Source organism: Vigna unguiculata, chromosome 1, assembly GCF_004118075.2.
Source record: "Vigna unguiculata cultivar IT97K-499-35 chromosome 1, ASM411807v1, whole genome shotgun sequence".
Lineage (NCBI taxonomy): Eukaryota > Viridiplantae > Streptophyta > Magnoliopsida > Fabales > Fabaceae > Vigna > Vigna unguiculata.
Genome location: NC_040279.1, coordinates 37,797,715 through 37,813,083, shown reverse-complemented (window position 1 = coordinate 37,813,083; position 15,369 = coordinate 37,797,715). Strand labels below are relative to the sequence as shown.

General features: G+C 33.9%; 2 protein-coding genes across 3 annotated transcripts; both read right to left on the bottom strand.

Moving 5' to 3' along the window:
• Positions 1-2,133: 2,133 nt before the first annotated feature.
• Positions 2,134-7,146, bottom strand: LOC114185755 (peptide chain release factor 1). Of its 2 annotated transcripts, none has more exons than XM_028073694.1 (11): positions 6,903-7,146; positions 6,609-6,709; positions 6,283-6,381; positions 5,201-5,384; positions 5,020-5,068; positions 4,853-4,931; positions 4,578-4,652; positions 4,415-4,492; positions 3,495-3,653; positions 2,679-2,774; positions 2,134-2,593 (listed from the first exon to the last, which is right to left on the bottom strand). In XM_028073694.1, exons 1-11 carry the CDS (start codon positions 7,033-7,035, stop codon positions 2,399-2,401), a joined length of 1,248 nt encoding a protein of 415 aa, XP_027929495.1. In that variant the 5' UTR covers positions 7,036-7,146; the 3' UTR covers positions 2,134-2,398. The 2 variants fall into 2 exon arrangements, 1 of the variants encoding a protein (XP_027929495.1); XR_003604905.1 differs by lacking the exon at positions 2,134-2,593 and adding an exon at positions 2,963-3,134.
• A 1,023-nt stretch (positions 7,147-8,169) lies between these two features.
• LOC114181499 (pectinesterase-like) lies at positions 8,170-10,126 on the bottom strand. Its single transcript, XM_028067976.1, has one exon. The coding sequence runs from the start codon at positions 10,014-10,016 to the stop codon at positions 8,298-8,300; it is 1,719 nt and encodes a 572-aa protein (XP_027923777.1). The 5' UTR covers positions 10,017-10,126; the 3' UTR covers positions 8,170-8,297.
• Between the last annotated feature and the right edge of the window lie 5,243 nt (positions 10,127-15,369).

Here is a 15,369-nt window from a genome sequence, read left to right as displayed (position 1 = left end):
GGTGCATTCTCAATAGTTTGGGCATCTGGTACAGTCTCAGCAGGTGTTGCAGTCTGCTCATCCACATGCTTATCTGGACAATTGTTCATGTTATGTCCAATCTGACGACATATGCTACATTTTTTTCTATGACCTCCTTTGCTGATTTGTATGTTATCCTTTCTCAACTCCCACTCTTCCAACCTTCTTTTTTTTCTTGGGTCTTCCTGGTAAGATCCTCTTATAATGGGATTGCAGGAAGAAGAAGATTGCAGCAACACCAATTGGGAATGGAGGAACAAGATTGTCAAAACTCACAAACTGCCCAAACATTTCTTACCAAAACCCTAGCTCACTTATTTATCTCCAAATATCTAATTAGTACACCTTCACAGTACACAACATATCCTAATACAAACCGTGCCACCTGTATAATGCTCCGTTATTGATTTAAACGGCGTTACAGGAAAGAACCAAATAAAACACGAATTGCAAAAATGAGAACCGTTTTAAACATTCGGTCAAAATGAGGACCATCCACAATAAACACTACGAAAATGAGGACCAAAAAAGTATTTAAGCCAAAATTATATTAATTTAGATTTCGTGCAGCAGTTATATGAGAAAAAATAAATTCTTCCATCTTACATGCTTTCTATATAAAGAGATAGTACAAAATGAAAAATGAATAAATAAAACGGAAAAATACATTTTAACTGCAGAAATAAAATGAATAATTAAATAAAACCAATCTTCGTCGTTTACATATAATTATATTGAGATTAATGATTAAACTACAAGGGTGACGTTTTTATTTTATTAAGATAGATTTAGAATATTATATATTTACTTTCTTACACTCCTTTTACATTTTATCTACATATTTTTCTCAGATAATTCGTTCGAATTTTTTTTCGTTATCTAATTCTTTCTTCACTCCATCAACATTTCATAGTCGTACGTAAGTGATGGAAAGAACTAACACGGTTGTAACTAGGGCTGAGCAAAAAACTCTACTCGACCGTATCCATGTTACCCGAATGAAAAAGTTAATATTCGGGTCAGGTTATTTGAATTCGGATTATATGGACCCAAATATTCGGGTTAAAACGGGCTTAGATGGTCGGATACGAAATTTAAAATTAAAATCCGTAGATATCCAACCCGACCCGATACATTTCGAAAACCCTAATTTTTTTTTATATTCAACTGCTTCACCCTTTTCATCTCCGAGAATGCTGCCACACATAACCATCACCTACCGCTTGCGATCAATGAAGACACCATTGTCTTCCTCATTTCCTCATAAGCTTCACAATCACAAGTTGCCCTTTCACTTGCAACAACCTTCAACAACTCATTACCCTTCGTGCAAATCTCCACTCCTCCCGTCGTCGGTATGATTGCGTCGACGCTGGTTTGTTGTATAGTCTGTTGTGTCGCAATACCGCATCTGGTTTAGATCTTTCGATATAAGAAAGAAGGAAATCTGGTTTGGGTCTTTCAAGCAGGAGAAGAAGAGGGAGATCTAGTTTGGGTTTTCGATCTAAGGAAGAAGAAGGAGATCTGGTTTGGATTTTTAATTTGGGAAAGAAGTAAGAGATCTGGTTTGGGTGCTACAGAAAAAGGAGATATGGGTTTGGTTTTTTCGATCTGAAGGAGATCTAGGTTTGGTCGGAGAAGAAGGAGATCTAAGTATGGTTTTTCCGATCTAGAGAAGGAGATCTGGGTTTGATTTTTTGAAGGAGATTTAGAATTTTACAATTTTAAATTCGGGTAACCCATATCCAGTCATATTTAACCGTATCCATGTTAACCCGAATCCGACTAACCCAGTCTATTAAATGGTCGGATATGGATTTAAAAAAAAAACATTCGGTTTGTGTGGATTAAGGGTATTGGGCCCGAATCCGATCCAACCCGACCAATGTTCAGGCCTCGTTGTATCAGACAGCTACTACCTAAGATGTCTTCCATGCATTTGGAGCAGTGACAGGATCCACTCATTATATCGTGCGAGGTAGTATCACGGTGAGGGGTTCAACAGTGTTAAGAGGGAAGGTGACATTCCTGTCCACCGAGCATGGTCTAACTGCCTAAGAATGAAGTAACTTCCATAGTTAAAATAGCCATTCCAAGGAGAAAAAATTATGATTGACCCCGCTAACTCCTCTTATATTAGGAATTAAAAAATTTAAGACACGAGAAAGCTCACTCAGGTCGACCAATGCAAAAACAAAAATACAGGTCATTAAAATTTCATGTTTCACCATCTCTCAAGCCTCTCTTGTAAGTGGTGTACATTATCTCGCCTCATTCCTTTACCATCCATCATAGGCAAAATATGAAAGTTCTTTTTTTCAGAAGCAAATTACACTAATAAGATATTAATAATGAAGAAAACTTGAATCCGCTTGTTTTACTGAGACGAACTAAAAGTTGCAATTGCATCCATTTCTTCCTGCAATAGAAGGGCATCAATGAAGACGTCAAGATTTTCACCTTGCATCACATCATCTACCGAGTGATAAGTGATACCAACTCTATGATCAGTTACCCGGCCCTGAGGAAAATTGTATGTTCTGATGCGTTCAGATCTGTCCCCACTACCAATCTTGAACAGTTTGACAAACACTAAGTTAATCCAGAATGTAAAAGGTTATGGGAATTGAACAAGTTCATTATGACATCTCTTCTACCTGCTCAGATCGAAGCTTTGATCGACTTCTATGAAGTCTTAGCCTTTCCATTTCATATAGTTTTGCACAGAGTACCTTGAGAGCTTTGGCCTTGTTCTAATAGCAAATGAAAAGGGCAGATATAGAGTGTAAGAAGAAAAATGTGGAACGGAGAAACCAAAACAGTGAATTTATTGTAGACCATAATTAACCAAGTCTGCCTCATCAAAGGTGTAAGAAAGGCCCTTACAAAAAGATTTTGATTACTGAAACAAGAGTTTTAGAAGGAAAGAATATTTAATTACTTGGCATAATATGATTTTTTCTGCTTTTTCAACCAGTTGACAAGGCTGCCTTGCCTATCCACATACTTAGACAAAAAGTTTTCAGACTAAAATGTAGCTCTCCCACAAGGATGCTTTTCCAAAAGTACAACACCAACAAGCAAAAAGCGTACAGCTAACTTAAGCTGTCTGCCTGCTTCAACCGAGAAAACAAATGCATCACGAAGTTCATTCAATTGGAAATGTTACGATGGCATCATCCATGTCATATGAAAAGCATAACCAATATAAGAAATTAAAAGTTGCTACACACACCAAAACATATTGCCTTAATAATTAATCTCTTCAAGTATAAACAAACGTCATTCAGGGCGAGTTAAATTATGTCAATCAGGAGGAATTGAAGCAGTATTATAAACTCCAGCTCACAGAATTTTGGAGTTAGTTGAGGCACTTTATAAATTAAAAAAAGAGGCTATGTACCAACAAAGTCCACATTGCCAATAGAAAAAGTATTAAATGTGAATCATGCCAAATATTTTGGATCACTTACCATATGTTGAGACCGCTCATCTTGTATAGTAATCATGATCCCTGTTGGAATGTGGGTTACTCTAACAGCACTGTTGGTTGTATTTGCATGCTGACCACCTGAACCACCAGATCTATAGGTATCGATTCTTAAGTCTTCATTCTTCAATTGAACATCCACCTGCATAAGCGCATGCATAACAACTATGAGTCACCAGAAGAAAGAGCGAAAGTAGGAACAAATCAGTTAGATAACCCATAGTGGAATAATTAGTTAGCCTAGGGCCAAGATAATTAGGAAAACAAAGGCATGCCAATAAATACAAGGGATGTCTGGGAGGCACATCTTGCCATCTGTAAGAGAATTACAGTACAGCCCTTTGGCTTGGGAGGTGCACTCACTTGAAGAACGAGTAAGCGTTCTATTTTGTAAATTAGGAAGTTCATCCTTGAGTTTTCTGCAATAAAGATACCAGAATTCTATCAATTGGAATCAAAACTTTCCAACCTCTTGGTTGCAAACACCAGTCGTGTAAGTTGTGAAACTAGTGTTGCAGGCTTTGTTTGGGACTTGTTAAAGAGCGAGTGGCTTTGGGCTGTGGAGCGTGGCAAATGTTAGGATTCAAATGTAAGATATGGGAGTTCACCCTCACACAAGGTGTATGGCTATGGGTTTCATAAGGCCTTGTGTCTTCAACTATGACAGCTATCTTTCGTGTATGGTTCTCCTAAGATCTTAACCAGGCCTTTGTAATTTCATTCATCAACCTAACAGAACCAAATAACGAAAATAGAGACATAAATTATATTTGAAGTCTTTTTCTTTATAATTAATTTAGAGTAACCAGCAGTTGAATATACTTTTTTATTTTCTTAAAATCAACAAACATTTAAAGTTTCTTATCACAGGGCATTGATTTGTAGGAAGTAATTGCTAATTACCTCATCAGCCTGAGGAAGAATTGCAACAGAAACAGCACTGGTATGAATTCGTCCCAACTTTTCAGTCACAGGAACTCGCTGTAAGAAGTAGAATGTAAGTGGTTGACAAAAGTAGATGTGACTATCGTCATACAGATTATATCTGAGGGGTGGTAACTAAAACCTGGACACGATGGATTCCACTCTCAAATTTTAGTTTCCCATAAACACCAGCTCCTGCAATTGCTGCACTAGCCTCCTGAGAAAGAATAGTCCAAACTACATCAATTGCAGGATGAAATTCAACTCTACTAGCAGGAACTAGAGGCACACATTACAAAACAAACAGAAGGTTGCAATGTATGGTGGATGCCACAATCAATAATTCAAAGACAATAGTGGGAAAGCACCAAAAAACTCTTCATATTTATTGACTACAATAATATAAGAAATATGTACCTTGTACCCTTTCAGATCAGATTGAGCTATATCTACTACTTCAAATTTCCAGCCTTTCTTGAGAGCATACTTCTCATACCTATATCATGTCAAACAAGATCGCTTTTAGAAAACCAACTACAGTTCTTAAATCTAAAAAAACTCCAGTTACAAAAATGAAACCTTACATTCTAAAGATATCCATTGCAAACAGGGAAGCCTCCTCCCCTCCAGTGCCTGGCAAAAAAATGGTATAACAAAAAAAGAAAGCAGAGAGTTAAAAGCATACGAATACCATAATAGAGTGATGAACAAGATAGTTTGATAACCAATAATAACAGATATCTATTTTCAGCCATGATATTTTACCTGCTCGTACCTCCAAAATGCAATCCCTTTCATTAGCATCATCCTTAGGAAGTAATGACTTCAGCAGCAAATTTTGCAGTCTTCTTTCTTCTTCTATGGCCTGACCCATTTCCTCTGTAGCCATATTAAGCATGTCTTTATCCTCAGAACATTCCGTCATTAGTGACTTCAAGCCATCAATTTCCTTAATATAGTAAATCAGTAACATTAGATAACGGCTTGGTTTGTTTGTGCTTCTTCTTTTTTCTTTTACAAAAGAAGTGCTTATAATAAAATAAATAGATTTTTGTTTTTTTATGTATTTGTCTAATCTACTTATTTTAAAAATAAGTAGTTTTCAAGTTATTTTAATAAACAAATCCCCAAGTGTTTCTTCAATAAGCAATTGTTTTAAAAATTGTTTATTTAAAAAAATACTTATTTTAAGTTTAAATAAACTAGCCCTAGATAGCCACAGAAAAAAATATTAACTTATCCTCTCGATTTTCCTTCTTATTTCTTTAAATCGGAAAAGAATTGCAAATAAAGCACTTGAGTATGCAAACAGATAGATAGCAGGTGCAAATAGATAGATAGCAGGCTGCCTAAAGACTATGTGGTAAATTTTATCACAGAAGAAACAACTCAACAAACATCTTTTTTCCGCTAGGTGGAGACAACGAAATGGAACAATGACACTATCATACACCATTAACTCTGTGTGCTAAGCACGTATGATTAACTAAATGTCGGGCTACAATAATGAAGTCATAAATAAAACAGATTTCTACAGTAAAAATCCCCTCTTCAAATTAAGGCTAAACTCCAGCCTAAAATTAAGACACAAAATACTTTCAGTTTTAACTCAGCTTAACTACATAATTTAATGACTCCCTGAGGAAAAAGAAGTCCCATTCCAAAGAAATATAATCTGAGTTACCAAACCAATTTTAGAAAATCATACACTGATCAGAAGACATAGCCTAGTGTTGCTTTTATGTTCTCTTCATCTTTGTGATTCTTAAAAAGTAACGATCCTGTAACACCACTTGCCATTCAGGCAAGTTGCTGTTTGCTAAGATAAAGTTGCAGGAACCCATTACCTTTTGTTTGGTCCTCAATTCATTAATAAGGTCCACAGAACCACTTAGCTTCCGAAGCTCCTTGTTAGCTCTTGCATATTCTGATGGCGATGCTTCTGGCTGTCTTCAATGAGCAGCAGGAATAAAACATAAGATAATGAACTAAAACATAACCCAATTATAAGATTAACTTAGGTTTATTTGTATCTTGGTTGTATTACGCCTGATGCATGACTATCATCCCTTCAGAAATTTTTGCTCAAATTTAATATCCATTGATTTTTTAACCGTAATATAATCAAGTCCTTCCAGTGGTTTTTGAAATAAGAAAATAGCAACTGCATTACCTGATTTAGAAGTTTGTTGAGACATGCAGTCCGGTACTCAATTGCGGAGAGTCTTTGTTCCATTATGTTCAAGAGTTCAGAGGACAGTTGATCTTGTACTTCTGTTAACAACAATAGTTACACATACTAAGAACAACGTCTTAGCGCTGTTTCCAATAGCTTAACACCAATAATAACTACGAAGAATCGTTTGGTCTGAACAATCCATTACTGATGAATGAATATAACCATTTTACTTGAAATTAATATAAAGACTACAACCTGAATGCATAAATAGATTGAACAAAGAATTACCGGAAGAATAAGAACGAAGGAAGAACGGAGCTCGATGCCGGAAACTCGGAAGTGGGAATTCGGACTTTGAATCGAATTGCTTTCGAAACTGTGAAAGAAAACGGCGAAAAATAAAGCTCCCACGAAATCTCATCGTTCATATATTTCTCTCTCTCTCGATGAGGCGAAATGAATAGTTTCCGCAGGCAACAGCTTTGCTTTCACGTCTCAGTGGAGACAGTGAGGTGAAAGGGAAAACTGCACATTTGGTGGTTCTTGTCGACCCGCTACGTAAACCCATTGGGCTTACCCTCTTCGCCTTTCTTCTTACACCTTCGTACTTTCTTTATGCACGCTAATATATTTTGAAAGCCCATTCGAAACCCATTTTGAAAACTATATCATTTATGTATGAACAATGATAAGTTTACATACACCGATGTCTCACGTGGGGTTCAAGTACAATGGTGGTTTTTAAAAGAATATAGTTTTATTGAGTTAAATAAATAATTTAACGAACAAAAATACTATATTTTTTTATTAAATTACTTAATATGTTATCGAATTAATTTTTTTTGGCAAAAGTAACATGTTAAACATTAATTTCTATAAAAATTTATATAAATATTCTCCAAAATATTTTTATTAATCATTTTAAAATTCATATTTTCGAATTACTAATTTAGTATGTTTTATTTGCACCTAATATAAAATGTAAAATCTTATTTTTATTTGTTTTTGTGTATCACTTTATGGGTACATCAAGTTCTGAATCGTGATTGAAGTCTCTAAGATGAGATGAAGAACATATTGTGCTAAGTAACCAGATCTCAATAGAAAATGTTGTATATACAATACAACCTAAGAACGAGTCTCATAATTCGAGATTGACCATAAAGTGTATAAATTTTTAACATGAAAAGATTATAGAGTACGAGTGAAAAAAATATTGCATTCTATACAACTGAAAGAACCAGGAGACATCGACCTTTTTTCTTGGTTTCTTTGATTCACGCCCCTTCATTATTTCTACTTAATTACGTTTGAAGCAAAATGTTAAAAATTAATATTAATACATTACATTTTAATTTAATGAAAATTAAGAAATGGTTTTATTTTAAAAAGTTATAAATACTTTAGATTTTTAAAAATTGAAATTATTGTAAGAGTAAGGATAACTAATATTTTTATTATTAATTATTATTATTATTATTATTATTATTATTTCCAAATAAATTAAGTGAATTAAGTTTGTAATTTTCGTTATAAATTATAAATAAAGAACATGGAAAGGAAATTTATGATTTTTTATATATTTTAATATAGAAATTTGATTACAAAGAATGATAATTGTCTCCCTCTCATCATCACACACTCTCATAAATAAGATTGAAGGAATAGAAATTGTGTTTGGTTTCAAGGTTTAGCGAAGTCAAGGACATGAGGAACACGAAGTGCCTTCAACCAGTCAGTTCCAGCGCCAAGTCCAGCCTTTAGGAATTGGCCTGCAGTGAATTGGGCAGCTTCTTCGCGAGAAATGAGACCATGATAACCCTTCCACTTAATTCTTCCTTCCACCGCGGCACCAGGTCCAGCATTGTTGTACTCAGCGTAGTACAAAGTGTCTTCAAAGTATTCCCCTGCCCAAGGGCACCATCCTTCAGGGTGAAGGAAGTCACCGATGGTGGATTCCATAACCACAGTCCTTGAGTATTGCTTCCATGGCCTACCCAAGTAGGACTTAATTTGGAACCTAACTGGGAAGAGCTCGGCTTCAGCGACAATGTCACAGTCCTGGATAACGATTCCAGTGTCCATGTTCTTCTCAGATGTGCCATCTGCAGTAATGGTATTTAATTGGTTGTCAAGGGGCTTCCTGACGACGATGACAGAGTGTTGGATCACAGTGGGTGAGGTGCCGAAGATGAAATCAATAGTGCCGGAGATAACACAATTGCGGTAGAATTGCCTGTTGGTTTGGACGTATAAGGTGTCTTGGTAACCCAAAATGTGGCAGCCAATCACTGCTGACATGTCTCCCTGGTTCCTGAAAGCCACGGCTTGGTGTCCGTCAGGTCCAGCAGTGTTCTCGAATGTCATTGCCTTGGCAATGAAGCCTGGAGCAGTGTTAGCAAAAGTGGCAGTTTGCATTGTCTTAACTCCATCACGGAAGTTCTTGTGACCAGTGACAACGGTCTTCCCAGGGCCATCGCCATATAGGAAAAGATTAACAGCGGTCTTGGGAACAGTGATGTATTCATCATAAACACCAGCCTTAACATATATGTAATATCTACCCTGGAAGTCGCTGGGGTAAGAAGCAATTGCATCGGCAATGGTTTTAAATTGACCAGAGCCATCCTGGGCAACTACGACATTGGGTGTGATGTTTGCTCTCCATCCTTTACGTTTAATTTGATCCAAGAGCTTGCGGTCTGCGGCAGAGAACCAAGTGGGGTACCCATCCATACTAAGAAGACGACGGGAGGCAGGTTTAAGGTTTAACTTCAACCCAAATTTTTCGAGGATGTGTGACAAACCACTCACGATATCAAGGGTGATGGCAGTCAGTTTTTGCACTTTGTCTAAGCTCTCTGTCTGGAATTGCTCCTTGATACTCTTCTCACCTTCTTTGCCATCGTCGAAGCCCTCCATGCACGCCTGCTGGTATGAGATAACTGAACTAAGCCAGTTCTTGAAATCAGCAGTTTGGTCATGTACAGCTTGGATGTTGTTATTTTGCACCATGTCAGTGCTGAGTTGAAGACTTTGGATGGCAGATTGCAATAAGTCCTTACAATCATCAATGGCCATCTTAGTGCCATTGTCTGTGTCTCCATGCTCGGTGGAGAGCCTGTCACTCATGTTGAACGCTTTGATCACACTATCCATGGTGGCTTTCACTGCGGTGGAAATGTAAGCCTTAGGGTCAGCGGTGTCAAGACCCTTAACGGAGCTGAGAGTGTTGTGGCAAAGGTTTTGGTCATCGGTGTTTTGACAGATAATCTCAACGGATTTTTGATTGGTTTTGATGGAGGATTCGTCACCATTCTTATTAACTGTAACCACAGCGCCAATTGCAACACCTACCACGAGGATGAGAGAAACCGCGGAGATAATTACTTTCCCTGACATTCTTTTTTTTTTTTTTTGCCTTGGACCTCCTTTTTTTCCTGGACTATGGCTAAAAAGAAGATTACAGGCTTATTACTCCTCCCCTTAGAATACCTTGAGGGGAGGCTATTGAAAAGATGTTGGTGAAGAATAATGAGGAAAGGATGGATTTATATAGTGGTACTTTCACATTTCTCCACCATTCAATCTAATACTTGGTCATCCGTAATTGTTGGTGCCTTCTTAACCTCTTGAGATATCTACATACCTAACTACTCTATTTATGGATGTTTTTAAAACAAATTAAACTATTTTTATTTTAATAATTACAAAACAAATTAGATATGTTTTATTTTAATAAATTGTTATTGATAAGTAGATATTAGAATTAGCATTTCAAACTCAACTCCCTATTTTATCGGAAAATTCTTTCGAGGTTTTCGGAGGCACTCGAGAACTATTACTTACTCCGTAAAATTCAATAGATATAAATATTATTATTATTATTATAAATAATTGAGATTAATATCGTTATTATTATTTTTTATATTATTTTTATTTTAAAAGTATATATATTTTTGTTAAAATAGTGTTGAAAAAAATTAATGTTGCTGTCATTTAAAAATATTTAATTATTTGTCGAGACAGAGGTTGTATATCGACTTATTTTATTAAATAAATAAATTATAATTTTTTGTTAAAAAGTAAAATTATTCAATAGAAATTACCATATGATTTATTTATTTATGCAATTATTACTATTTTTATTATTATTGTTATTGTTACTGTTGGTAATTATTGTTGAACTAACTATCATTATTTATAAAAAGGTTAGTTTATAATTTTTCATTTAACTTTTGTTTTAGCTGTTTTGTATTCTAAGATCAGTTGACTTGGATACAATTTTCTTCAAGCAAGATATATAACTTAATCATTCGCATTTTAATTTACATTTGTATTTTAATTATTATTTTTATTATAATAATAACAGTAATAATAATTTTATTAGATTTATTATTATCATTGTTAATATAATGATGATGATTATTATTATTAATAGCAGAGTAGTATGACAGGTTGATACCTTCATAAATTATACACAATTGGTGAGATTAAAGATTTCTTTCTATTTGCATTGATTGTATAATTTAGCAGTGACTACCTATGTTGAAAGAATGTTTTTTTTTTAGTTATATCCAATCACATTTTGAAAATCCTATTTACACATATAACTAGATGACAATTTCTTGAACTCATTTAACATTAATTCATATTATTACGTTATTACAATATAGCTGCTAAAATATTGTTTTTTAATTATTCTAATAACTAAATAATTATTTTGATGTTTGAATTTTTCTCTTATAAGATAATGATAAAAAAGGTAAAATAAATCATGTTAAAAAAGGTAAATATATATATATATATATATGGAAAAAGTTAAAGTCATCAAAGTGGGTTAAAATTCGTGGGTCAATCTGGTCCATCACAGTTTTGGGCCGGGTTGAATTGAATTTTTTTTATAAATGTTAGTACGGGTCAATTTTTACCAGGCCCACCAAGAACCCAGTTCATCCGGGTTGAATCCGTGGTGAGCCGGATTGGTCCACCAATCCGTATGGTCACACACATCATGTTGGACTTTGCCATGTTTGGCTGTTTTTTTAACCAAACACATTAGTGGATTGATAAATGAAAACCTAGCTTCAACTCCAAATTTTAAATAGATGAGGATAAAGAAGATGTTTCAAGAGATGAAAATGTTGTGAATTTATCCATTTATTATAGTTGGATAAGTGACAAAAATGTTTTGATCTTAGATAGTAATTTGTTTTTTTTTTTAATTTTGGTTTATATCGGAGTTTAACATCATTTTGGATTGTACTTAGATTGTATTCAAGTTTATTTAAATTTTAATCCGAATTATAATTTATGACTTAAGAAAAAAAAATATATTGTATGTTAATTACGTGGGTTAGTGAGTCAACCCGTTTAACCCACCAACCTATGGTGGGCCATGTCGAGTTTAAAGTTTTTTGACTCGCTTATAAGTGAATTGGGTTGGATTGACCCATAAAATGACCAACCCGTAATGAGTCGGGTCGGGCCGGACCACACGATTCATTTTAAAAGTTTTAGAAAAAGTTATATAATTGCACCAATCGAATCGAATTGATTATGTATTGAAAAGAGAAAAAGAATGAAAAGAAAAAAAAAGGCTAATGAAAAATAAGAGAAGGTTACTCATTAGACTCATGGAAAAAGAAACTCGCAAAAGAGAGAGTCTTACAATGAGTGAAATAATATCTTATTAACTTTTGTTTAAATGTTTTCATTTACAACATTATAAATTATACTATAATGTCTATGACTTGCACCAACAACTGAAAATATTTTTAGGATGTATGATGCATATAATTTTATGGGAATTTTCTATTGTTATTGGATTTGCATTGAATTACTTATAAACATTATTTTAATATTTTGTTTAAAAACTTTAGTAGTTCGTTATAATAATTTAAGACATGAATGGACCTGTTTTTATTTTTTTTCCTTGACAATGATAAAAAATAGGTAAGACACTTTATTTTGTTATAAAACATAAATTCTTGTTCAAGGCTCAGTTTATTTTATCTTTTTAAAAAATTCATTATTGTTCAATTGAATATACATCCATTTTTTTTACTTTGTATTTTATGTTTCCTCTTTTCCATATATAATTTATTGTTCTTTAATGATGCTTTTATTTTATTTCTTTTGGAAAGGAAAAAAATGTAACTTGCTATTGTTTTTATATCTGTTTATTTTTATTATTTTTTATATAAAATCATTTAATGTTTAAGGATTTTATTTAGATTTTATTTTTATTTTTTGAAAAAATATCAATTTGAATTAATATATATACACAATCATTGGAGTATGTATGTATCTTTTGATATTTCACATTAATTGGACATAGAATTTTCTTCACCTCGTAATACGGATAAGTAACGTGTTATTTTATGGAAACATTTCCTTCAACAACCCAACAGTTTTGCAAAACTTATATCGGTCAATCCATTCCTTATTTTTAAACTGAACAATTTCAAAGGTACTAACCGTCGTTTAAAGTTAGTGCATCCTGACTACAACTCTTCTTCTGAATTGGGCTTAAGAGAATAAGATAAATGGACTCTTCCAAAATTTTCTTCGTCAACATCACATACCATGTCTTCTAAATGATCACTCAGTCATTCGTCTACATAATTTGCTTCTCATGACGTTGTAGGCTTGTGTAATACTTCTTCATGTCAAGTCCAAACTATATAACTCCTTACTATATCGAGGATGAATAGATGATCACGTATTGTGCTCAAGACCTGACATATTTGATTAAGACAACAAATACAAGGACAAAAATATGTCCCGTTAACAAATATTGAGTGTTCTTAATCATATTGTAAAAACTCAGAAACCTCATTTTCATACTCTTCACTAATGCCACCCTCATTTCATCCAGCTTCAATCTATACTATGTTCGTTCTCAAACTTTTAACTGTCACTGAGGCACAACACTTCGATTTTTTTTTTCATAATTTGATAACACGTATACAAAGAAGTCCAATATCATAATTTTGACAAAATTTCGACAACATTTCACATTAGTCCCTGAAGTACACAAAATGAAAATAATCACAATCAAATATGTATCAAGAGAATAACACAAAATTGTCTCAATCGAAATTTTATCAAATTTATGCATAAACCTCAATGTACATGTTATAAAAAATTATGAAAAATAATTTTTTCAAACTGTTCAATCGAACAATTTAAGATTTAATACAAACAATTAAAAATTTAATCATTTGTACTAAATCTAAAATGGGAACTAAGGTTCACTTAGTGTTTAACTAAAATTATAATAGATCTTCATATATAAATAACAATGTAACGATAATATTAAAAAATCAAATGAAATTAGAATTATTTAAACATGCAACATCTAATAATAAATATGAATTCCATTCCAATTTTTGCAAATATTATAAAATTTCAAATAAAACAAAATTAGGTCATTAAAACCAACTAAAAAATTGTTAAGATTAAAACTATAATGGGAAAGAAAAAATATAACCTATACACATGCGATGAACAAAAGACAAATTGCAATGGAAGGAAATGAAAAATTAATCTCTTGTAGCAAAATCAAGAACAAAGTTGGATGAAGGATGGCCTTAGGGTCGCTGCTGCCAATAAAACGTGGTGCTGCCATCGACAAACAAAAAGTTGGACGGTAGAATGGGGATGAAAACACACTATTACGTGAAATTAGGATGAAAACGAAAAGTAATCGGTTTAAAAGGCATAAATCAATCTACAAATGAAAGCCCAACAAGTTCGATGGTGGTAAATGAAGCCAAACTCACTTGTAGAGGTCGTTGTTGCCAGTGGAGAGGAAGCTTGCAAGGTCGCGCAAAGGAACAGTGAAGGGAAATTTTGTTTCGCGTAGCTTTAAAAAGCCATTTGACGTTAGAGGTGCACAAGGCCGATGTTAAGTGAGTTGGATTAATGGGGAATCAACAGTAAGTGACGTCAAATTAATGGGGAATCAACGTTAAGTGATGTCGGGGATTGTGGGAGTCGACGTCCTTTTCTAAAGATGTCGGGTTTTCTTGAACTGACGTCAATTGACGTTGGTTATTTATTGGGCTGATGTCAAATTTGTACCTTTATTTACAAAAACACCACTGGTTATTTTTTACGTTGAACTTCTTGTGGGCATATGTCAAATGGGTGACGTTATAAGACATTTTTGTGTAGTGACTTCTCCCTCGTATTGATTCAAAACTTGCTCACACATCAACAATCAGGTCAGCCCACCTTGAAATCCACTCGGTCAAATCCGATAAAAACACTTTCCTTTCATAAAAAAATTGAAATCAATTAAATTAATTTTTATTATTTAGTTTTCAAAGTTTAATTTATAAATAAAATACACAAATTATACTAAACACGCCATAAATTATTGGGACTAAAATTGGTTTCCGAACAATAATACAATTTGTTGACGTCAACTTTGATGGACAAATTTTTCTTTCGTTAGAGCATATGTCTATAATCCCATCCTCTCCTTCCTTACTATCTTTCAAAATCACTCTAGATAAACAAATAAAAAACATAAACTGTTTCGGGGTAGGGACCAAGAGCCTACTAGAAGAACCTCTTCACTTTACGTTATCCTTCTCCTCTCCAGTAACTTCAGCAAAATCCACTCCTCAGCTCGATCGGTTGGGACGACGATCGGGGTACCTGCCTAAAATACTCCGATGCTTAAGTCAGAAAGGGCCGATCGGTCTATCAGGATATCAGCTGTAATAAATGCGAAAGTTAAGAT